This window comes from Salmo trutta, chromosome 33 (assembly GCF_901001165.1).
Source record: "Salmo trutta chromosome 33, fSalTru1.1, whole genome shotgun sequence".
Taxonomy (NCBI): domain Eukaryota; kingdom Metazoa; phylum Chordata; class Actinopteri; order Salmoniformes; family Salmonidae; genus Salmo; species Salmo trutta.
The window spans coordinates 17,748,274-17,773,775 of record NC_042989.1 but is presented as its reverse complement, the minus strand read 5'-3'; the positions used below and the strand labels follow the sequence as shown (position 1 = coordinate 17,773,775).

At 40.1% G+C, this 25,502-nt stretch overlaps 1 protein-coding gene across 1 annotated transcript; it reads left to right on the top strand.

Annotated features, from left to right (window-relative positions):
• Positions 1–13,706: 13,706 nt before the first annotated feature.
• On the top strand, positions 13,707–16,445 carry LOC115172535 (homeobox protein SIX6). The gene is made up of 2 exons (XM_029730077.1): positions 13,707–14,600; positions 15,655–16,445. The coding sequence occupies exons 1-2, from the start codon at positions 14,029–14,031 to the stop codon at positions 15,818–15,820; spliced, it is 738 nt and encodes a 245-aa protein (XP_029585937.1). The 5' UTR covers positions 13,707–14,028; the 3' UTR covers positions 15,821–16,445.
• Positions 16,446–25,502: the final 9,057 nt, after the last annotated feature.

Below are 25,502 nucleotides of genomic sequence, written 5' to 3'. Positions count from 1 at the left end.
GCTGCAATTTCTGAGGCTGCTAACTCTAATGAACTTATCCTCTGCAGCAGAGGTAACTCTGGGTTCTCCATTCCTGTGGTGGTCCTCATGAGAGCCAGTTTCATCATAGCACTTGATGTTTTATGCGACTGCACTTGAAGAAACGTTCAAAGTTCTTGACATTTTCCGTATTGACTGACCTTCATGTCTTAAAGTAATGATGGACTGTCGTTTCCCTTTGCTTATTTGAGCTGTTCTTGCCATAATATGGACTTGGTCTTTCACCAAATAGGGCTATCTTCTGTATACCCACTTACCTTGTCACAACACAACTGATTGGCTCAAATGCATTAAGAAGGAAAGAAATTCCACAAATTAACTTTTAACAAGGCACACCTGTTAATTGAAATGCATTCCAAGTGACTACCTCATGAAGCTGGTTGAGAGAATGCCAAGAGTGTGCAAAGCTGACATCAAGGCAAAGGGTGGCTATTTGAAGAATCTCAAATATAAAATATATTTTGATTTGTTTTTTGGTTACTACATGATTCCATATGTGTTATTTCATAGTTTTGATGTCTTCACTATTATTCTACAATGTAGAAAATTGTAAAAATAAAGAAAAACCCTTTATTGAGTAGGTGATCTAAAACTTTTGACCGGTAGTGTATTTCAGGGACTTTTCCCTGTAATACTAGAATAGTGGTGTCCAGGAATGTTCAGCATGTTCCAGACAGCTATTCCAAGACATGATCATCATGCTTTACTGTTAAGTAACATATTGGTGTCTGTAAGCTGCTCGCCGTGATATATGTAGCACTGCTTATGTTGCCTGGTGATGTTGCCCCTGCACTTTCTACGCAAAGCCCAAATACCCATTCCCGCTACAGAAGTTAATGGTGGGTGCCTGGTTGTATTACGGCTGATTCTATTGAAGGGCTTACTTCTAAATAGGAAACAGAACAGCGCTATTTTTAAGGAGACTAATCTAAGGGATCCTCATCATGGAAGTGGTGATGACGGAGTCTCCAGACCGAAGTGTAGCCTAACGATGAGTGTACTGTACTGTAACTCTGAGATCAGGATGAAGTCACTGTGCTACCAGGGACTTGTTATGAATCACCCAGCAGAGCTAATGGACAGACTTCAGGCTCTGTGCAGCTTTGTCCCATTGTCAGTCAGAGCAAGAAGGAAACATGGCGGAATTAATACCCTATTTGGAAGGGCTGGAGGCGTTTCAATCTAATGGTATCACTCCTCAATACTGATGAACTGGCCAGTGAATACACAGATTTTACTGCATTATCGTCCCTCCTCACACAGTTACACTACACAGACAGCACCATGTATCAAAATACACTAGCTAGTACCCCCGGATTGGGTGTCTAGAGGTTGTTATTGCCTAAAAGCTAAGGTCTGCAGACAATAAAAGAGCAAAGGCTGTGAGAGAGAGAGAGAGACAACACTGCAGCACCGTGACCTGTGCCCTGACTCGCGCATCATTTGGGTCCCTGGCCCCCTCACCATGATGAGTTTTGACTCCTGTCACCATTGGGTGACATCAAGACCCTTTGACATGTCCAGGACAGGAGAGACGCTCCCTCAGTCACAACGGTTCTGCAGGTGACCATCTCTCCTCTGGCACAGAGGATGAATCTGAACATTCAGTAAAGGTGAAAAACATTGTGCAAAAGCAAAACTCGATCTGATAATTTTACCCAATGTTCAGTGTACAAAACATTAAGAACAACTGCTTTTTCCATGACATAGACTGACCAGATGAAAGCTATGATCCTTTATTGATTTTTCTTGTTAAATCCACTTCAATCAGTGTCAGTGCCAACTTGACACAACTGTGGGAAGCATTGCAGTCAATATGTGCCAGCATTCTTGTGGAACGCTTTTGACACCCTATAGAGTCCATGCTGCAACCAATTGAGGCTGTTCTGAGTGGGGGGGGGGGTACACTCAGTTTATGTTAGCAACCTGAAATGCTACGATGTTAAGATTTTGGGGATATTCTTCAAAAGTATTCAACATTTTTGCATGGAAAACAAAACTTTGTGTTTCTGTTTTAAAGTGTAAGACACTGAAAGACTGGTATTTTGGAACAATAGATTTATCAGAAAAAATGATTGCTGTTGACACTTCCTTGCTGAACAGCAGGTTGCTAGCCTCCGACTGTGTTTTTGGCAGCGTAGCCTAGTGGTTTAGAGCATTGGACTAGTAACTGAAAGGTTGTAAGATCAAATCCCCGAGCTGACAAGGTAGAAATCTGTCGTTCTGCCCCTGAACAAGGCAGTTAACCCACTGTTCCTAGGCCGTCATTGAAAATAAGAATTTGTTCTTAACTGACTTGCCTAGTTAAATAAAGGTAAAATAAATGTAAAAATGTTTTAAAATAAGGGATACCACTGTAGCTATTTGTTCTCCTATACCTCCCATTAACTAAACTTAACAAGGTAAAGTACTGTAACACTATTCAATAAATATTCTGCTTAACCATTACAGATATTTTCTTCTGATTTATATTTTCAGGATTCATTTTTCTGTGAATATATCAGTCATATTTCAAGGATTTCTGTGTAAAGTAATTCCTGCTTGTACTGTATACCCAGTTCATCTACAACTTATTACACCATGGTTATTCATCATAATTCCAGAGTAAGCAGTTGAATGTGAGCATGTCCACATAGAAGGAAGTGAGAAGGCTTGTGGCAAGCATACTTATCTAAAAAACATACAGTACCAGTCAAAAGTCTGGACATACCTACTCATTCAAAGATTTTTCTTTATTTCTACTATTTTCTACATTGTAGAATAATAGTGAAGACATCAACACTATGAAAGAACACATATGGAATCATGCAGTAACCAAAAAACTGTTAACAATATTTTAGATTTTAGATTCTTCAAAGTAGCCTCCCTTTGCCTTGATGACAGCTTTGGACACTCTTGGCATTCTCTCAACCAGCTTCATGAGGTAGTCAACTGGAATTAATTTCAATTAACAGGTGTGCCTTGTTAAAGTTCATTTGTGGAATTTATTTCCTTAATGCGTTTGAGCCAATCAGTTGTGTTGTGACATGGTAGGGTTGTTATACAGAAGGTAGCCCTATTTGGTAAAAGACCAAGTCCATATTATGGCAAGAACAGTTCAAATAAGAGAGTAACGAGTAACGACAGTCCGTCATTACTTTAAGACATGAAGGTCAGTCAATCTGGTAAATGTCAAGAACTTTGAAAGTTTCTTTGTGTACTGTAGTTATAAAAACCATCAACTGCTATGATGAAACTGGCTCTTATGAGGACCGCCACAGGAACAAAAGACCAAGAGTTGCCTCTGCTGCAGAGGATAAGTTCGTTAGAGTTACCAGCCTCAGAAATCAGCAATTAACTGCACCTCAGATTGCAGCCCAAATAAATGCTTCACCTAGTTCAAGTAACAGACACATCTCAACATCAACTGTTCAGAGGAGACTGCGTGAATCAGGCCTTCATTGTCGAGTTGCTACAAAGAAACCACTAAAGGACACCAATAAGAAGAAGATACTTTTTGGGCCAAGAAACACGAGCAATGGACATTATACTGGTGGAAATCTGTCCTTTGGTCTGATGAGTCCAATTTTTATATTTTTGGTTCCAACCACTGTGTCTTTGTGAGACGCAGAGTAGGTGAACGGATGATCTCCATGTGTGGTTACCACCATGAAGCATGGAGGAGGTGTGATGGTGTGGGAGTGCTTTGCTGGTGACACTGTCAGTGATTTATTTAGAATTCAAGGCACACTTAACCAGCATGGCTAACACAGCATTCTGCCGCAATACGCCGTCCCACCTGGTTTATGCTTAGTGGGACTATCATTTATTTTTCAACAGGACAATCACCCAACACACACCTCCAGGCTGTGTAAGCGCTATTTTACCAAGAAGGAGAGTGCTGCATCAGATGACCTGGCCTCCACAATCCCCTGACCTCAACCAAATTGAGATGGTTTGGGATGAGTTGGACCGCAGAGTGAAGGAAAGGCTTTCAACAAGTCCTCAGCATATGTGGGAACTCCTTCAAGACTGTTGGAAAAGCATTCCAGGTGAAGCTGGTTGAGAGAATGCCAAGAGTGTGCAAAGCTGTCATTAAAGCAAGGGTGGCTACTTTGAATAATCTCAAATATAAAATACATTGATTTGTTGAACACTTTTTTGGTTACTAAATGATTCCATATGTGTTTATTGTAGAAAATAGTAAAAATACAGAAAAACCCTTGAATGAGTAGGTGTATCCAAACTTTTGACTGGTACTGTATATAAATAAAAATGTATGGCACACGAGACACCTGTCTTATTCGCTCCCATCTCAGCGGAGGCTGCCGGGATGTCACAGTCCAAGAAGAAGCCAGCAGCATACCACCCTGCATCCCGCTGCTGGCTGCCTCTCACGTTAAGCAGGGTTGGTCCTGGTCATTCCCTGGATTGGAGACCAGATGCTGCTGTAACTGGTGTTGGAGGGCTAGTAGGAGGCACTCCAGGGCAGTGATTGGGGACATTGCCCTGTGTAAGGTGCCGTCTTTCAGATGGGATGTTAAACGGGTGTCCTGACTCTCAGTGGGCACTAAAGATCCCATGGCACTTATTGTAAGAGCAGGGATGTTAACCCTGGTGTCCTGGCTAAATTACCAATTTGACCCTCATACCATCACGGTCACCTAATCATCCCCAGCTTACAATTGGCTCATTCATCCCCCTCCTCTCCCCTGTAACTATTCCCCAGGTCATTGCTGTAAATGAGAATGTGTTCTCAGTCAGTTTACCTGGTAAGATAAGGGTTTAAAAATAGAGGGGAATGCGCTCCAGAATGCGCTCTCTCCCGACAATTTGTGCACATTCATTGTTTCATGACTTAATTTGTTTGATTGTTAGTGTCTATCAATTCCCAATTACATATATCACCAGTAGTACATTTACCGTTAATTCATTTCTAATCTACAATATTTGTTCGGCTATGGTCATTTCTGTTAATGCGTTCAATATATTATTATTCCAGTCGTTTACCGTTCTCATTGTCGGAGTGGACACGTCTTTTGCAGAGCGCACAACCTATGCTACACAGTTTTGGTATATTTCATTCCATTTATGAGTTTTGTCAATTTAGGCATTGTCTTTTGTTTGGAGCGCTACTTTCAATGTTGAGTAATGATGCGCACCTGATTATGCATAGAAATAGACCTATAGGCTTCCTGGCCTGCGAGCAAATGTAGGCATATAAATATAGTATAGTATTTCTGATTGGCTTAACACACCACCACTGATGAGCTGTGGAGCTTCTCAAAGTAATGTTTTCTTCACCTCAAACTGCAAGCAGTCTGTTTTTACATCCATTGAGAATGACAATAGTTCCTCAATGCATTTGAAAAATATTTCCAGCGCTCTCCCTTTCGATAACCACTCAAAATGCCATGCTCTGATCCAGTGGAAACGTCATAAAATAGAGCTACCTGATTACTTCTTATCCCTTGTGCAAATAGCCTACAGCTGTGTCTGTCCCGAGCTCAGGGCCGCGGGAAACTCTGAGGGCCCAGAATATTTGATATAATGTTGCAAGCTTTGGCCCGGACTCTAGTTAAGTTCATTGTTTCAAGTTATGCAGACAGGCCATGCGTAGCCAATGTGAATGATAGGATATTTATTTTTATCATGATGTTTTCTACCTGCAGGCTGCAATGTTTTTATATTTTGGCTTTACAGACTATGTTTACATAGGCAATATAAGTTCGTTTTTAGGTTTGTATCATTTTCATTTAGATTTCGATAGGATTTTTGATTAACGACATGATAATGATTTTGAGATATGAAGACGTTATTATAAATGAAATGCAATGGTTACACGAAAATGTGCATATGAAAACTGGCACGCAGATCGGTAGAAATGGTAAGATAAATTGGCATTCCACATGAGAACCGTAGCCGACTCCTCCTGTAGCCTATTACTGGAAACTTCTGTAGAGTAACGGCAGAATCTGCGAAAGCCAGCGGGAGGAGGAGTATGGTCGGGTCTTTTTTTCAGGTTAGGTTTTTTATTCTGGTTATCTTGATCTCTGGCTCCCTCTATTTCATCAAACGGTGCGCTTAAAGCATCAGACAAGCTCAATGCATAAATAGTTGATTTTTATTCAAACAGGGTTTGACCCTATATGAAAAAAATACACGTTTTAAAATGTCGACCAAGCTATTCTTAAAAGAACAAATGACTTTCAGTTGACACCGCAAAATAATTGTAGGGGACACTCCTGATCATCTATCCATTTAACCTCTTTAGAAACTTTAGAAAAATGGACTGGGCACAAACATGGATTGGACACAGCGACTGCATGCGCTCTACCATGTGCTGTCAATGTGGTTCAAAAAGAACACCAGGTAGATTCCATGAAATTCCTAATTGCTTTCTGTTGTGTCCAGATACTATGTAGATAAAAACAGCGGTCTGCTCGGGCGTGTTTGTTAGCATTAAGCCAAATCTAGTTTTCTCATTTACTATTTGTCCTGAGAGGGAGATTCTATCGATCGTTTGATAAAACCTCTCTCCCCTCAGTCTCACAGCTGTATTCCATTAACTTGTATTAAATTCTATTTCAGAGCACAGATTGTGGAACAGCATATGAAGTACAAGGTGGATGTTCACGCAATGACAAATCTGTCAGTAAATCTGCTTTGCCTGATATAAAATTACACTGACTTTTGCACTCATTACCTGAGTCTATAAATACATGTAATTACACCATAGTAAATGAATAAAATGCACATGTCTTGGCATGTAACAACACCTGTAGTATACTGTACGTAATGGTTCTCATCTCACCAGTAACATAATCTAGACTCGTCCCAATTTAACTTAACATACACATACAATATTGTAAAAGAGTATTGTAAAACGTCATACAGATAACAGTTGTTCTGTTTTATCATGTGCTGATTACACCTGTATTGTGATGCCAATATGCTGTGTAATGTGTGTCTGTTGAGACAGTGTTGTGTGCAGTATCTGTGTCAGGCAGCAGGCCATGTGGGTACGTCCCCACCCTGGCGGGTGGCTGCACTAGCCATGGCCCTCCTCTATCCTTGTCAGCGGGGCTCTGTGACTGAGAGTCGGTGGATTATGCACACTGCAGGCCAATGGGTCACTGGATAAGAAGTCTTCTCTGTTACCGCAAATCCACAGATTAAACGCAGCGTGGAGAGCCTGTGCAACCCCGGGGGCAAATGGGACTGAAAACACGGCTCCGCTAGGTCTCCAGCGTTGGCTTAACCCTTCTGTCTGTGTAGTGATGAGTCAATGTATGGATGGAATGGCTTATTTTAAAGTCCTCTGTAGCGGAGTTAAATACATCCAGGGCATCAGAGGGTCATGGCCAGTGTTGTTTTTCATGATATCTTAATTTGAAAGTTAATCCCGTGGCAGCTGAGTAGTATGAGACTAGAGGGAAACAGTCGGTCATGCAGAATGAACTGAACACAATACTACTGAGACAAATCATTCTGTGAGCAATAATTAGACAGTAGTATTTGATATCTTCCTCAGTGTTTGTCAAGCCAGGGTGACTAACTCCATGCCCTAGGCAGCTCCAGGAAAACAGAGCATGGCTATGTGCTCCCCTGTATGCCTGCCAGGGAGATATATGTTGATGTTGTTAGGCTGCTTTAGAATACAGGGCTTACAGGGTACAGATCTTTAGACCGGTCGAAAGGTAGCATGGCGTCGTCGCATCAGGGTTATACGGAGCCTTCAGAAAATATTTCTACTCCTTTACTTATTCCACATTTTGTTGTGTTACAGCCTGAATTCAAAATGGATTTAACCATTTTTTTATACACACAATACCCCATAATGACCAAGTAAAAACATGTTTTTAGAAATGTTAGAATTTTTTGGGAAAATTAAATGCAGAAATATCTAATTTACATAAGTATTCACTCCCCTGTTAATACTTTGTAGAAGCACCTTTGGCAGTGGTGAGTTTTTCTGGGTAAGTCTCTAAGCACTTTCCACACCTGGCTTGTGCAACATTTGCCCATTTATTTATTTATTTATTTCAAAATCCTTCAAGCTCTGTCAAATTGGTTGTTGATAATTTCCAGACAAGCATTTTCAGGTCTTGCCATAGATTATCAAGTAGATTTAAGTCAAAACTGTAACTCGGCCACTCAGGAACATTCACTGTCTTCTTGGTAAGCAACTCCAGTGTATATTTGGCCTTGTGTTTTAGGTTATTGTCCTGCTGAACGGTGAATTCATCTCCCAGTGTGTGGTGGAACCAGGTTTTCCTCTAGGATTGTGAAAAGGATCCTGAAAACCTCCCCAGTCCTTAACGTCTACAAGCATACCCATAACATGATGCAGCCACCACTATGCTTGAAAATGTGGAGAGCGGTACTCACTAATATGTTTTATTAGATTTACCAAAAACATAATACTTTGTATTCAGGACAAAAAGTAAATTTCTTTGCCACATTTTTTACTGTATTACTTTAGTGCCTTGTTGCAAACAGGATGCATGTTTTGGAATATTTTGATTCCGTACAGGCTTCCTTCATTTCAATCTGTCAATTAGTTCAGTATTGTGGAGTAACTACAATGTTGTTGATCCATTCTCAGTTTTCTCCTATCACAACCTTTAAACTTTGTAATTGTTTTAAAGTCACCATTGGCCTCATGGTGAAATCCCATTGCGTTTTCCTTCCCCTCCGGCAACTGAGTTAGGAAGGACGCCTGTATCTTTGTAGTGACTGGGTGTATTGATACACCATCCAAAGAGTAATGAATAACTTCACCATGCTCAAAGGGATACTCAATGTCTGCTTTTTGTATTTTTACCCATCTACCAATAAGTGCCCTTCTTTACAAGGCATTGGAAAACCTCGCTGGTCTTTGTGGTTGAATCTGTGTTTGAAATTCCCTGCTCGAAAGATACTTGTAGGTGTGGGGTACAGAGATGAGGTAATCATTCAAAAATCATGTTAAACACTATTATTGCACACAGACTGAATCCATGCAACTTATTATGTGACTTGTTAAGTACATTTTTACTCCTGAACTTATTTAGGCTACCATAACAGAGGGGTTGAATACGGATTGACTCAAGACATTTCAGCTTTTCATTTTTAATTAATTAGTAAACATTTCGTGAAAACAAATATTCCACTTTGACGTTATGGGGTATTGTTTGTAGGCCAGTATCAACACATCTCTATTTAATCCATTTTCAATTCAGGCTGTAACACAACTAAATGTGGAAGAAGTCAACGTTATTATTCTAATATACGAGGGTGTGTGTGTTTAGGTTAGTGTGAGTAAATGTTACTATACAGTGTGCGTGTGTGCTTGTAAGTAGGTGTTTTTATTTTGCATGTGAGTCTGAAGGGGTACTAATAGTGTGGGGGTGAAGGGGTACTAATAGTGTGGGGGTGAAGGGGTACTAATAGTGTGGGGGTGAAGGGGTACTAATAGTGTGGGGGTGAAGGGGTACTAATAGTGTGGGGGTGAAGGGGTACTAATAGTGTGGGGGTGAAGGGGTACTAATAGTGTGGGGGTGAAGGGGTACTAATAGTGTGGGGGTGAAGGGGTACTAATAGTGTGGGGGTGAAGGGGTACTAATAGTGTGGGGGTGAAGGGGTACTAATAGTGTGGGGTATCGTTAGTAGTGGAAGGGAATGACGAAGGTGGTCAGAACGGGACAGTGGCAGGATGGCTGTTGGTGACAGGGCTCTTGTACCGTCTCGTCTGCTCGACTGATCCGAGGGAATCTGGGTCACTTCCAGCCCCTTCACATGCTACTGTGTGTTCCCATCTCCTTTCCTGTTCCCGCTCCTCTGCCCTGGGCACGCTACGACCCAGCTAACTCCATGCTGATGACTCAAAGAAAATGTACTTGTCTCTTATGGCAAATTGCGAGAAAAATGAACAGCATTAGTCTTTGTGGTTGCCTGCACTATCCCCCCTCTCTGCTGTCTCAGTCTTCTGTTCTGTCATTTATTCTAATATAAAGACATATCTAGTGGATAGTTATTGTTGAAAGCCTTATCTATCATGGCTTTCATGGCTGTCTATTTTTCTCTTCGTGTCTCTACTCTGCTCTCCATTTGTTGTTGAGAATGGGCACAATGGACAGGTACAGTACTAGTAAATCAAGCCAGCCAATGGAATGGTAGACTACCTCTCCACCTTTCCAAATAGCGCCATAGTCCGTGATGCTGTCCAGTCAAAAAAAAAGAAAGAATGAATCTTGATTGAAAACAAATTAATTAATCTCAACTGATCATGGCAAAGCTAATGAGAAACGCAATAAATTGTTACACAGATATATATTTTAATCCAGGCTTTACACGTCTGATACAGTGTCACTTGAGAATGTTATCTAGCGTTAGTGCCTGTGTATCTGATAGAATGGACATGTTACCAACAGCTCTAGAGTACAAACATTACCATAATGTTTTTGCCTTCATTATGTTAAATGTGAATGTAACCGAGTGCTTGTGACATCTGTTGTCTTGTGTAGCTGATCCTAATGATACAAGTAAGCCCCTTTGAACAGAGCGATAGAGATAGATGGAAATCTCCCTATAAGGTGGTTGGGTGATGTGATTAAGTCATTCATTCAATAATTTGATAAGCCATGAGGGAAGGCAAGCCACACACATATGGATTAGGAATGTTATGACCTACAATAGTGCAGTCATCCATCTTAAAATAGAGGTGGTCAACAAACAATACTGACCATGAGAGATGAGATTACTCTAAATCTGTTTGACTGAAGGCCTCTCATGTGGATGTATTAAACCATGCAGTTATTTCAAAATATATTAAGTAAAAAAAAACACCAAACCTAAATGCTGCTCTTAGCTTCTAATATATACCAGTAGGCCTATTAGTATTATAAACTATAATATCATCATAGGGTATAGAATTGTTTTCTCTATCTCTCTCTCTCTGTGTGTGCGCGTGTGTGTGTGCGCGCGCGTGTGTGTGCGCGCGTGCGTGTTTAGCAGAACATTGGAATTACTCGACAAATAGAATGGACGGTGTCCCGTCTCACAATTAAAATTTGCCATCTTAAATAACAGAACTTGTTTGGACAATCATTCCCACAATCAGTGCCGAGTTTGGTTGTGGATGGGGCTGTGCGGTCTATGACGAACAAAGCAATAGGCAGAACAGACGTCTTTGTATGAGATCCACTGTCTGTGTTTTGTGTGGTTGAGTTGGTGAATGTCAGTCCGGGGATATCGGTGTAAGGATACTGTCTTTTGGCACAGTTGTATATGCACTTGTAATAGGCTCACTGTAGGCTTGCCTACTTTTTAAAACTGTATATTCTACAATGAATAAGTAAGTACTCCAGACATGGATTGGCAATGTAGCCTAATTGTTTCTTTTTGTGTTAATCACCAACAAATATTCATGATTTCATATTTTGCCCCTGTTAAGCAATTAAAGGCCTATTTGAAAATGACAAATGCGCACATTATGCATGATTTGGAAAATGTGGTAGTATGAATACGCTATAGGCTACTTAAAACCATAGATTTAAACACAACCATATACGTAGTAATTATATATATATTTCAATTAGTTACAGTATTTTGGTTTTAGCTTAGCCTATGTGTGTCTATTTGCCCCTCAAGAAATGTCCGATTTTAATTTCTAAAAACGTGAATGCAGTGTTATCATAGGTCTAGGCTGAGTAAAAGAGTAACAAGCTACTGTTAATTACTATGTTTCCATATGAAATCAAAATGTACTTCGCAATATAGTGTGACTGTAAGCTTGGACAGAGAGTAAAGGTTTCTGTTATGTTTGCGCGCTGTTCTACAGTCGTGCATAGCCAACTAGTTTATTGACAGACCTCCGTTTATGATATCGAACATTTTACCATCTTTTATTGATGCGCTCTTCATAGAAAAAGAAAGTGTCCTTGTAAATTTAGGTTAGGATTACAGCATGAAATATTCAAAGGCATCTAAATATTTCAAACCTACACCTTGTCACTCATCTTCACAATTACTTTTCCCTTGTGTCTGTGTCCGGTCTGGCGTCCTTATCCTTTCTTTACGCTTGTTCTCGGATCGGTGCTAAACCTATAATAATATGCTATGGTTTTATGATTGACCCCACTAGTAAGAACGTGAATCGTGTTAATCCGTATACTGCTCTCATATAGACTATGTCCATCTGGTTACTCTGCAACATTACAGTGACAGTATAGACTTACAACCTACTTTTATCACCTTGTTGACAAATGTGCAAATAACCCTTTTCTGTGTTAGATTATTATTAAGCTATTATGATCATATCAAACATTTTAATATAATATTATTGATTTTGATAAAGTAGGCCTGTTATTTACACTTTATGAAGGCAGTAGACAAACGTTCAGAAAAAATGAACACATTTTGGAGGTATTTCTGTGATGATGTGGGGAAACTGTGTCACCGAATAGCCAAGCGCACGTTGCATGAGATGAACAGCTTCTTGCGCAGAAGGCAGGCAGTTTCATAACCCCGCGCCATGAGCCTCCCATAATTCATGCAAAAAGAGCCCTAAGGGATTCAGTTGATCTCTCTCTCTCTCTCTCTCTCTCTCTCTCTCTCTCTCTCTCTCTCTCTCTCTCTCTCTCTCTCTCTCTCTCTCTCTCTCTCTCTGTGTGTGTGTGTGTGTGTGTGTGTGTGTGTGTGTGTGTGTGTGTGTGTGTGTGTGTGTGTGTGTGTGTGTGAGAGAGAGAGAGAGAGAGAGAGAGAGAGTAAGAGAGAGAGAGAGTCTGAAAATAATATCAGGCTTTTCCGTTAGAATGAACTTTACCACTGTAGCCAGCCATGAAATAATGTGACCCGACACTTGAAACCATCTGCGCTATCTATCCGCCTTCTTATTTACTAAATCAGCCCGTGCACAAAACGGAGTGTATCTGATACTAAACCCGAGTAGCCCAGCAGTGCCACGATAGTTTTATACACAAACGTTCCGTTTTTTTCTGCAGTGTTTAGCAAAAAACGTCTCTTTGATGGAGTAGGCTATGGGCTAGTGTGCAGTGTGAATTAGAAATACAAACAGTGATTTTATCTGAGAAGAAGCAGATGCAATACAATATGTCATGGCAGATCAAATAAAGATTCAACATCTGTCAAATACGTCTGATCAAATAAAGATACGCCTATAATATGTCGATGTACCCTACATCATCAAAATAACCGAATTCGATGCGAATGACTTCAATTTGTCCAGCATAAAATCAACATAGTGTAGTGCCATATTTTTTATGATCAAATGTGTCCCAACAAGCGTGGATGAACGGGATTTTCTGCGCGCGTTAGGCTATACAACCATTCAATATCATGCTATTGTAATCGCAGAACATTCGTTGTCTGTTTTTATTCTTTATTTGAACAATTTTTAAAACGGTATGATAATCAGCCAATATCTGTCGTGCCTGCTGCGGTGTCTTATTTCCCATTTTCAATGAAAGAAGTAGGCTAAACGTGTGAACGTATTGCGTTTTAATTGATTCGTCGCTTTTCTTCTACACAGCCATGACTTACAAAGGAGGGGATGTAGGAAAACATGGAAGGCAATTAAAGGTTTGAAGACAAAAAGCAAAGGTCAAAATGTTTACATTCTAAAAAGCCGCTGTCGAGCACTGGGAGGTGCTGCATTCTCTTAGCGCTCCTATCCGCGTGATTGGTAAACTTGACAGTGATTGACGGGCATCCATGGCAACCACGAAACCAATCTGCCAAGTCCAATAGAAAATCAGCAGAGGGGCTGACTGTATTTCCCCCCTTCAAAATACATCTCGGGTCTAGTTTTTATACTCTTGTAATTTCAACATACCAAGTTCACCAGCCGAGGGCATAGTTCCTCCGTGTTTTTAACGGTTGATCTGTTAACTTTGGAATTGCCTTTTTGTCTGGATCCGACGATCAGAGAGCGAGAGGGAGAGAAGGGTAGGCGCGAGAGGGGAGCGTGTGAGTCAGAGAGAGACGGAGGTGAAACGAAAAGCCTCCATGTTTCAGCTGCCAATCTTGAATTTTAGCCCCCAGCAGGTTGCGGGGGTTTGCGAGACTCTGGAAGAGAGCGGGGACATTGAGCGCCTCGGTCGCTTCCTCTGGTCTCTGCCCGTCGCCCCAGCAGCCTGCGAGGTCCTCAACAAGAATGAGTCGGTGCTTAGGGCGCGGGCCATCGTGGCCTACCACACTGGGAATTTCCGAGAACTCTACCACATTCTGGAGAACCACAAGTTCACCAAAGAGTCTCACACTAAACTACAGGCCCTGTGGCTCGAGGCGCACTACCAGGAGGCAGAGAAGCTGCGGGGCCGCCCGCTAGGGCCAGTGGACAAATACAGGGTGCGGAAGAAGTTCCCTCTGCCCAGAACGATATGGGACGGGGAGCAAAAGACCCACTGCTTCAAGGAGAGAACCCGACATTTGTTACGAGAATGGTACTTGCAGGATCCTTACCCGAACCCGAGCAAAAAGAGGGAGCTCGCGCAGGCTACTGGACTTACTCCCACACAAGTGGGAAACTGGTTCAAAAATCGTAGACAAAGGGATAGAGCGGCGGCTGCGAAAAATAGGTAGGCTACATGCTGCAGTCTGTACCTTTTTGTATTTTTATCAGTGATGGTGTGAGGTGGCTACAACGTTTATTGTTCAATTCTTAACGAAAAGGACCCTGCATTGCGACTGCATCTCAGTCAGCCTAAGTACTTGCATTTCTTTCAATAAAAGCAATTATTTGTGCAAATATTGTTCTATCGAATTGTTTGAATTATGTTATTTTGAGCAAACATTGAAATATAGTTGGCTATAATATATAAATAGTATATTTAAATTACATTTCTTCATAAATATTCTCAACGGAAATGACACCATAAACGATGTAGCCTATTGAAATGAAGCAAACTGTATGACAAACTCCATTGTGTGACTATAGCCCTGGTCATTGTCATTGCAAAACGAACCATAGCATGTCTTAATGCAGTGTTTCCCCAAATTCACCATGAGCCAATGTATTCTTGCCTAAACTAAATTTGAAGCATAGGCCTAGCTACTCCCCGAGTCAAGTGTCTCAATAATTCCGTTCAGATTATCCTTCTTTTTCCACAATCCATTTTGATTATATTGACAGCTGTCCGTGTTAAATCTTTGAACATAATTTAACAACAAACATGCAATTATCTGAAAGATTTTTGTATTGTGGATGTTGCTTAATTTAATGAAAGTCAGAAACACTAGAGCCCTGCGGTATTAGGTTATTTGTTCAATCATGTCTGATGCCACCTGTGCTGAACAGCAAATCATGAAGGCAGCACGTGTATTGAACGAATCTAAATGATTTCCTATAAGAAAATATTCAGGCTAGTCTGACTATCTTTGAAATTGTGCTCACTGTGTGGGCTTGGGATTGCTGTGTCTTGATTGTGTTTGTGCATTTACTTGTAGGCTATAGAATATTTCAAAAAATGCATTTGTTTGGCTTCTGGTCTGGCACGTGTGTATCTGATGCTAGACTTAACTACAGCAAAAATGATGTTTCAATTGAGGATTTACTTTGATAGAACCTATTCGTATTGTATTGTATTGTGCTTTCTAATTCTATTTTTCCCTCCATGTCTGTCTTTTACCCAGGCTACAACAGCAAGGGATGTCCCAAGGCTCGGTTCGGTCTTTGGCAGATGATGATGGAACCGTCGATCGACTCGGTCCCGCCTCTAGTCCCGAGGCTAGTTTGTCAAGCAAAGCCGCCACCTCGGCTATCTCGATCACTTCCAGCGACAGCGAATGTGACATCTAATGGCGCACGAGGCAGTCCAGAGGAGGGAGAGGATAAATTCACAGGAGATAAATAAAGGAGATCCTAAAAGACAATCTAACATAAAAACAGTCAGTGCCTGCGTTTGAATTTAAAGAAACTGGTCTTCTTTGATGGCTGCCAAAACATGAGGGATCTGACGGAATGGCCTGTCTTAAAGCTATACTTTCTTTTTGTTGTCGTTTTTCCGCTATGGATGGCTGAAGCTAATACAAGCGGACAGAAAATGTAAAGAAAAATCATATTCATATTCACGATCCCTTTTTAGGGAGGACTAATAAACCAATGCCTCAAGATACAACTAAAAATGAAAAAAAAAGACATTTGAGCGCCTAACCTGCTGTTTTCTGTGGGTATTTCATGTTGAAAAGACGCTGTAATATTTTTTCTTTAAAGTTTTATAAATAATGTTTATTTACCTATTTAAATGATTGGCTCTGTTAGAATGTGATATTATTTTGCTTGGTGTTTTTAATATTTACCTTGTGCACAGGTGAACCCGTTGAGCATGTGCGCTTTAGTAAACATGTGTTTCAGTAAAAAACGTTTTTTTTTTTTAAGAAGTAAAGATAACTTAATAAAATAATTGTTTATCAAAAGAACAAAACATCCGTTTTTTTATTCTCAGATTACAACGATTGAGAATGGTGTTTGCAGTTATTGTATCACTCGATTATTACTTGATATTATTAGGCAATCTAGTCATTTGCCACAATAAATTAGAATATAGTTTGGGGATTTGTGACGATATTTACTTTAAATATTCTGTCACAGATATTATATTGTATCGTCCTATGATAGGCCTATAGTGTGATGCAGCGTACTGTATCATTTTGTGCCTCTGCGTTGCCCTGATGAAGTGGTCTAGGTTATATATCTGAGTATTTAGGCATGTTAAGTATTTAACTACTAAAAAGGCATGAGATGGCGCACACCCCCAACAAGTTAGTAGAGGTGCTGACTAACGGAGAGTGAACTGTAGTAGGCTATACAAATAAGCAGTCGCACAATAGGCTCCCAGAAATATATTGGATAAATCAACGTTTCGGCATCACATTGTGTTCTTCAGGGTGTACGTACTTAACTACCACATACCACATACAGATCTTCAAATGTGGACTCTGAGGGAGAATTTTTTTAAATAGTTTATAATGCCACACTTTGTGCCCTGACACGTTCTCGACATATAGCCTAATTGACTAACAACATGCTTTGCGTCATGTAATACGGAATGACAGACAGAGGTCAGAGAAAGGCCGGCTCACAAAACGAGACAGTCTCCCGGAGTAAAAACAAATTGTCCTACACAACACCATAATATGAAATGCGCTCTGGCTGACGGATGTGCATGGAAATACATAGGCTATTGTCCTACATTTTAATCTAAATAGTGCTATTGTTGTGTATTTCAAATTATGATTTTGTAGCCTAAGCCTATCACATTTAATTTAGATAATTGAATCATCGATTTCTAGCTGATAGGCTAAAACATGTCAAAGAATTGCATCTGCATGGTATGCGATAGGCTACTATTCGATCGTGGATATATTCTAAACCATATTTCCTTTATCGCAGAATGAATGTGTGATAACCTAATGTCTGCCACGCTTAGCCTATACGCCTATGGCCTATTTTTCAAGGGTGATAGAATACAAAATGCTATTTCATTTCATGGCTATAATGATATCATGTTAGCAAAACTAGTATTTGAGTAGTCAGTTATTTATATCCGGTCATTAATGGTCCAGTGAAAACACAACGCTTTTAAGAGTAGACCTATAGAGGCATAAAGGTTTGTAGCAGACCAGTTATGGTAGGCTAAAAAACGTAATGGCCATATAGGCCTGGTCTACATTTGGTATTATGATGATATGATCGGTGATGCAGGGTTTATCCATTTAGATAGACCCTTAAGTGTTTTTGTGTGTGTTTTTTGCGTTTGGGCTTTGCCTAGCCTACTATTTGACATTTTTACCGCTAGCATCCCTGGTTGTGATGAATATATGCATATTAATTAGAACGTAAAGACGATAGTTAGCTATTAGAACGTAAATATGAGGTTAAACCGTGCATATATAGGCCTTCATCTGCTGTAAAAAAAAAATCCATCCCTCTTTACGTGCGCTTATAGGATGTCAGCCCAAATGAGCATCGTAAATAAGGAATGAAAAACACAGAAGTAGTGTATTTCCAACGGATACAGAGTTCTGGGTTGGGGTCTACACCTGGGTTTTCATCCAATTCCCAATGAATTAAACTAACCAGTGAAAGAAACAAGCTGTATTTCTCTGAACGTTTTTCAGCTGGAACAACACAGAAGTCAATGCAGTGTTTCGTTTTTGGGATAAAGAGAGGAAGCATGTGAGGGGACGAAAACGGGTGCTTTGAGTTTCTTTCAAATGATGGGGACAAAATGGCAGAATATTTCCGTTTCTATTGAAAATAAGGGCGACCAGGGGGATGCATGAAAAGGTATTTGTAGCAGTCAATAAGGTTGTCAAACTGGTCAGCGGTAATCAGCACTAATGATGAGGTCTAGGGTTCCCGCGTGAACAAAGGGGCGCTCCCAATGTTTTGTGAGCGGAAGCAACACGGGTTCCCCTTCAAAGAATGAACTGCAGTCAGGGTAGTCTGCCAGGGGTACGGAAATCAGAACTTTTGTGTAGTGTGTGTGTGTTTGGCAGCTGCTGCAATGTGAATTCGTGAGTTGGGCGATTAAAAGGATTTAATTACCAATTGATTGACTGTTTTCTGACTTGTACGTTTGCAGCAATCATAGCACGTTAATTGTGCTCCAATAAACACGTCGACAATTTAGAATAATAAAGAAAAGGCCTCTACGTTTTGTAAAATATGAAACGACGTTGGATATAACCGCTGAAACGGGTTCATTTTAAGACCGTTGACTCTCATCCGTTTAGACCTCCAGCCCTTTTATATCTTGGTAACATGATATCTTCTGGATTTTTGTGTAGTTTTTAAGCTATTTATAAAAATTAAAGCAGGTGCAACGCCAATTTCAATGTAGCCTATGTGTCCACCGTAATATGAAAAAAGGTTCTCAATTCTCTTGAACTCCGATCTCTCTATGCTGTGGCGACTTTATTATGATCGAATCTGTCAAAGCAGTTCAGCAGTGATAGCCTTCACTGTGTGATGCGAGCTGGTGTCAGCACTAACAGTGGGCTATGTCAATGTGTACTATTTCTCCTGTAGCGGTTAGGTGACTATTTACCACATACTCTTGTCTTTAACAATATATGTTTAAGTAGGCCTATAACTAATCAGTGTTAGTTTATCTCTAGGTTATTTTATGCATATTTCTTCCAACGGTGATTGTAAGACCACGCTGTAGCCTAATATACAACTAGGCTGTAATATAGGCCAACCTACAACTTCTCCTTTGATTGGTCTAGAATATTTTACTCCACTCTGCTTCCTGTTTAAATCCCCTGGTTTTAGGTGATTTTTTTATTAACACATAGGCTCTGCTATAGCTAACATGGTCCCGTGAAAAACACATTAAAATATAGGCATATATGTATTATTATTATTACTGTTATTTTTATTGTTGTTATTATTGTTATTCATATTATCAGCTGTAACCAAGAGACATTTCCAAAATGTAGTCTATTGTTTTCGTAAAACAGATATTACGACAGAATAGACCTCTTGTCATAGAGCGGACCTTTTGCCTGAGTTTTCCCTGTTTTCTCTAAAGCGGATGAGGTCATTCAATTATGGAGAAACATACATGCATTTAAGAGCCTTGTCCATCTTAATTAGTAAAGCTCTCAAGAAGGACCCCTAACTGCCCCATCCCAGTAGACTCAATCTGCCGCGTCTCCCAACAATGTGTTCATTTGATTTGAACACTTTCTTGATGTCGTCTCTGCCAGTAACTGTCGTGTAACGTCGTGTAACTATCGTGTATGTCGCTTGGTTTGTTTCTCTTAAATGTCCATGAATGTTTCATGTTTTTCGACCGGTCCCCAAATTAATATAGTTGTTTCACAGTTGGTTTTGGTATTTTAACCTGCGTGTATTGAACGCGTCCTGGTAAAGATAGACAAAATCAACATGCGCACGCGTGGAGCCAGTTTAGCCAAGGTGTTTGAATTTAACAATTTCATGTTGGCTTCTTCACAATCTTGTTTTATTTGTTCGGTTTTTTATTGTTGGCTATATCCCGACCAGGGCCACATTCGTTTTTTTGTTTGCTCACTCAAGAACAGCGCATTCACTGGAAACAGTCAGCTATCCATACAAATTACCCAGCCCTATTTTCTATTATTAATAGGAATCCTCAACGTATTTTATACTCCAGAAAATTGCTTATTTGTAAGTAGGCTACATTATGTTGGCTCGTGTTCGTGTCGCATGTGTTTCTTTGAAGTCAGATACTTTCTTCACTGGACCATTTTCTCTTTCATAATTTAAGTTCGCAGAATGATGCAAGTGTATTTATTCCGCATTCAAGTTTATTCATATTTAACATCTAAAATGAAGGCAGGCGTTTCATAATATTCTCACTGAGAATGCTACGGATGCCCTCTGGTGGTGATATTGGGGAGTACTGACCTGCTTACCAGACACCGCTGTCATGCACTCCTACGATCACAACGAATTATAGGCTATATATGTTATTTAAAGTTCAAATGGTTCCATTGTGTTCGAATTGGTTTCCAGAAATATTGCTATTTTCTTGGTATGCATCCAATTTAAGCAATAAGGACCGAGGGGGTGTGGTATATGGCCAATATACAACAGTTAAGTGCTGTTCTTACGTACGACGCAACGCGGAGTGCCTGCCTACAGCCCTTAGCAGTGGTATATTGGCCATATACCACAATATACCGCAATAAACACACATCGCTTAATATCCTCCATAACCTGTTGTTCTACGTCTAACACAATATCTTAAAACTGTCCTGAATTGAGAGTGAGACTAAAGACTGGGATATGTTCTGCACGAATGCGCCGTTTCTTTGTTTACACGTTTACACAAGGGGCAACAATCAACCAAATAATACTAAGCAAAATGTTAACTTAGTTGCTCATGGAGGAGTGTGAAATAGTCTGTAATCCTATAGCCTTTTGTCTGATCGTATTGCACCGCACCCCTTTAGCAAGAAGCAGATCATGATGACACGTAATAGAATACCAGAGGCGCGTTTCAGCACCTTGGACAGGGCACAACCGTTCACCCAACTGAAGTGCCGACTGCATGTTTGCTCCTGAGTCAGACTGTTGGCATATCATCTCTTTGTCACCTGGGCCTCACAAAACATCGTCCATTTCGATTGAAAAAATCAATAATAAAATGATAATTTAACTTTGAACTTGAATCTGTTTTCCAGATACTTTAATTGATGCTGTAAATTAGAGTGAGGTAAAACATTATGGGGTTCTAAGCAACTGACTGTTGATTCATTGTGTTAATATTGTCATTGGATGTTAAAATAAAGATAGCCTACTGTGCACAAAATATGATTTCGTAAAAAAATGTAGGCCTAATGTTATTTCGAATATAACACTTGTTGATACGTAGACCACACATGTGGTCTACGTATCAGGCATGACGCCTCTGGTTTCGTAGGTCTTTCTATAGCTTCTGCAGAATGCCATCCCTTACCGGCTGTATAGGCGAGCCTACTCAAAATGTATAGGCTATTACTAGCCCATTCCATAGCCTTATATTTAAGCAATAAGGCACGAGGAGGTGTGGTATATGGCCAATATACCACGGCTAAGTGCTGTTCTTAAGTGCCTGCCTACAGCCCTTAGCAGTGGCATATTGGCCATATACCACAAACCCCTGAGGTGCCTTATTGCTATTATAAACTAGATATAAACACAATTAGTAGAGTAAAAATAAATGTGTATTTTTATCTCTCTAACTACATTGGTAACTAGTTAATAACAGCAATAAGGCACCTCAGGGGTTTGTGGTATATGGCCAATATACCACTGCTAAGGGCTGTAGGCAGGCACTCCGCGTTGCATCGTACGTAAGAACAGCACTTAACTGTGATATATTGGCCATATACCACACCCCCTCGGTCCTTATTGCTTAAATATATACCTTACAGCCAAACAGACAGTATTTCTCTCACCTATTAACACATATAATATAAGCCATTGAGCAGATGCTTTTATCCAAAGTGACTTACAGTCATGTATGCATACATTGTACGAATCGAACCCACAACCCTGGTGGTGCAAGCGCCATGCGCTACCAACTGAGCCATGAAGGACCAAATACACTGAGTATACAAAACATTAAGAACACCTGCTCTTTCCATGACGTAGACGGACCAGGTGAATCTAGGCAAAAAAAAGGGGGCGGGGGGCAACTCAATATTAGGAAGGTGTTCCTAATATTTAGTATACTCAGTGTATCTTATGTCTCAGTTTGATTCACTTTGGAGGGATACCATTCATACTTATTCTTCATAATTAATTGGTTTTTCGTTACAGCCTATCCAGAGACTTAGTAATATGAATACAAGGTCAAAGGATTTGGTTATTAATAGCAATGCTTGCATGCCATTGAAGGGTCAAGTAGCCTACATCTATGTTTTGACGAACTCCTTCTGAGTGAATTCTACAAAACATTGACTCCAGTGTCTCAAGTGTTCTAGAACTTTTTCTTAAATAACTCAGATTAACTATTCCTTGTTGTTAATCACCCTGTCGGCATGCTCTAGGTTCTGCTTTTTACATTGCTCCAGATAGATCAATAGCCTGTGTCTGCCTGGGCCCGCCTGCCTCACTCACAATTTCTCATTTGTTACAAGATACAATGCAGATAATATGGAGCCATATCTGACTGGTACCTATGTAGTAAAGTCAATCAATGTACATATCATCAAGATTGTCTGTTCACACAAAGGGCCTAATGTGAACTTGGATCTTCTGTCATTTTCCCTGACTCAAATAATTACTAGCAATAAGTGGATATTGTATTGACAGGCGCTGGTGAGAGTTCTCTGAAATTACGCGGAGATAAATATGTGAAAAGGAAATAATGATAAGAACAGACGCAGGTCAGAAAAATAGGCATTTTACCATGACAGTGGTGCATTGTGGGTGTTCTATTGACAGGGTATACACAGCACGCTGGGGGATTGAGGTCAATTTGTCTCCAGTAAAGTCAGTCTAGCCTGTAGGTACTGTTGTAATCTTTAGGTGGTAATGCATGAGACTGTTCATTCCAAACTAAGTATGATACCATTTTTGGAGCAATGCACATCATTTTAAAAGATGAAGAATACTCAGTGTATTTCTTGTGTTAAGTAAAGAATATGTATTAAAGTGGACACTTACATATAACAGACATGACCTCATCCATAACCTAAGGCTGGTCTGACGGCCAATCAGGTTATTCGCCTGCAACAATTACGTTATTTGGATCAAACATACAGTGATATTCTTATTACATCCGCCAAGGTTCAAAGTTCATGATCAGGGGTCTCCCTGATTACACTACATTTTACAATAAACTGTTGTTTAAAAAAAATATATAAAGGGCTCCAATTTCTGCTTTTTCTCTCTTCCTCTCCACACCAACAAAGAAAACTACTACACACAAGGCATGGTATGCATGACTCATTTTGATGATATAACTTAAATATATGACATCAAAGTCATAATTAAGGGCATATATAAACTGCAAAATGCCATCTTAGATTCCTTGATTCGTAGAAGAATACATTAATTTATCCTTTGGAAACGAGAGAGCAGAACACAAAGGCTGGTGATAAATATTGTCGGCCACTAGATGGAGACAGTGACCATAGAAATGCATCAAAGAGAACATGCTTTGTCTTTGTTCTAATATATAACAGTGATGTCACTGGTGTGCGATGCCTATTGACTGTCTGTTTTATAAAGGATAACCTGTTTTTTGTTTGTTTAGTAGGTGCAGTTAACAAATATCCGATATTCTCTGTATTACTTATTATGTATTGTGTCTTTCAGCGCAATTTTTCTGTCAATAAAGTATTTGAATAGTCCCTCCTATGACCCTCCCTGGATACAATGAAGACAAGCTTTTAGGAAAAAACAAACATGAATGTCAGCATGACTGTGGATTTCACCAAAAAATGTGTATTACTGAACTCACACCTGCACACATCTTGATCAGCTCACAACTCCACATATATTAAACACTATGTAGATGAAGTATGGGACAGGCAACATGAGCCCCACAGTACAGTACACATTATCTCACGTTGTACTGTGAGAACATGCAGTAAATCAACATTGCCACATGGTGGCGAAAAAGACCTGGTGTTATGTATTTGTGATACGTATGTAAATCAGGGATGGGCAACTCCAGTCTCGCTCGAAGGTTCTCTCTTCTCCCCTGCACTTTATTGATCCGTTCATGTCACTGATTGCTCAGAAAGTGCACACAGATGGTTTTCCAGGTCTAAGTCATTCACTGATTTGAAGGAAGGAACCAAAACCAGCAGACTCTGTGGCCCTCGAGAATTAGAGTTCCCCAACATCACACAGTCTGAAACAATCTGAACTTTATTAAACATTAAACGCCAATCTCTTAGGTCACTTTCACTGACATACAAATAATACTATTTTTGTCATGTAACTATTAGTGACAAGCACTCAACATGGGTAAATCCCAGATTTCTGTTGGGCAAGTTCCAGATAAGCCTACAGAGCCCTCCAAAAGTATTTGGACGGTGAGCTAAAACGTTTCGGGGGGGGATCTGTATTCCTGGGCCAGTATTCATAAAGCGTCTCAGAGTAGGAGTGCTGATCTAGGATCAGTTCCCCTCTATCCATGTAATATTATTCATGTACTAAGAGATCAGCACTCTCACTCTGAGACGCTTTATGAATACGGGCCGTGTAATTCAATTTGAAAATCAACTAATGAAAATGAGGCAAAAGTACGTAATGTCACATTTTAGCTGGGGTTATTTTTACGCATTTTTTATTTTTTGCAGTTTAGACCCCATGTTTGGACAAATCAGTTAAAAATAAATGAATGTAATACAAAGGCTAGTATTTGGTTTGAAATCCCTTGCCAAAATAACTACACCAAGCCTGGCTGCAACCCATTTACTTCCCTGAGAGCATGGGACCTATATGATCATCGTGTCATGATATTAGATCTTGTAATAACACCCAGCATCACAAATCCTGATGCTGAAAGATATAACTGTTTCAAGACTACCAGACTGCCCAGAGAAATACATTCTCTAAAGGAGTAGGAGGCTACCTCATCTGGGTGTCTTTTTCTTTTGTGTGGATTACTGTGTGGTTTACTGTCTGCTTGTCTGTGTAGGGTAAAACATGTGTGTTTGTTTGCGTATGCCATTGTGCAGATGCATGAAGTCATGCATCCCTGCATGAGAGTACTCTTTATGTCGATTAATATGGTGGTGTACAATCGAGCAGCACAATATTCTATGCAGTAGATTCAGATTATTGTTGAGTGGATTTTGGAGTGTTAATATCTGGCTGTGTAGCCTATATCACTGTGGACTATGACATGATAGTGGGTGTGAATATGTATGTGTAAGAAAGTGTGTTGAGCATTGCAAGTGATCCAGTTGGGGTTCTATATTTAAACTCCTTGGTCTCTAGTTTCTGCAGCTGTCACCAAGTTTAAGTTCAGCACCTTGAGCTTTTC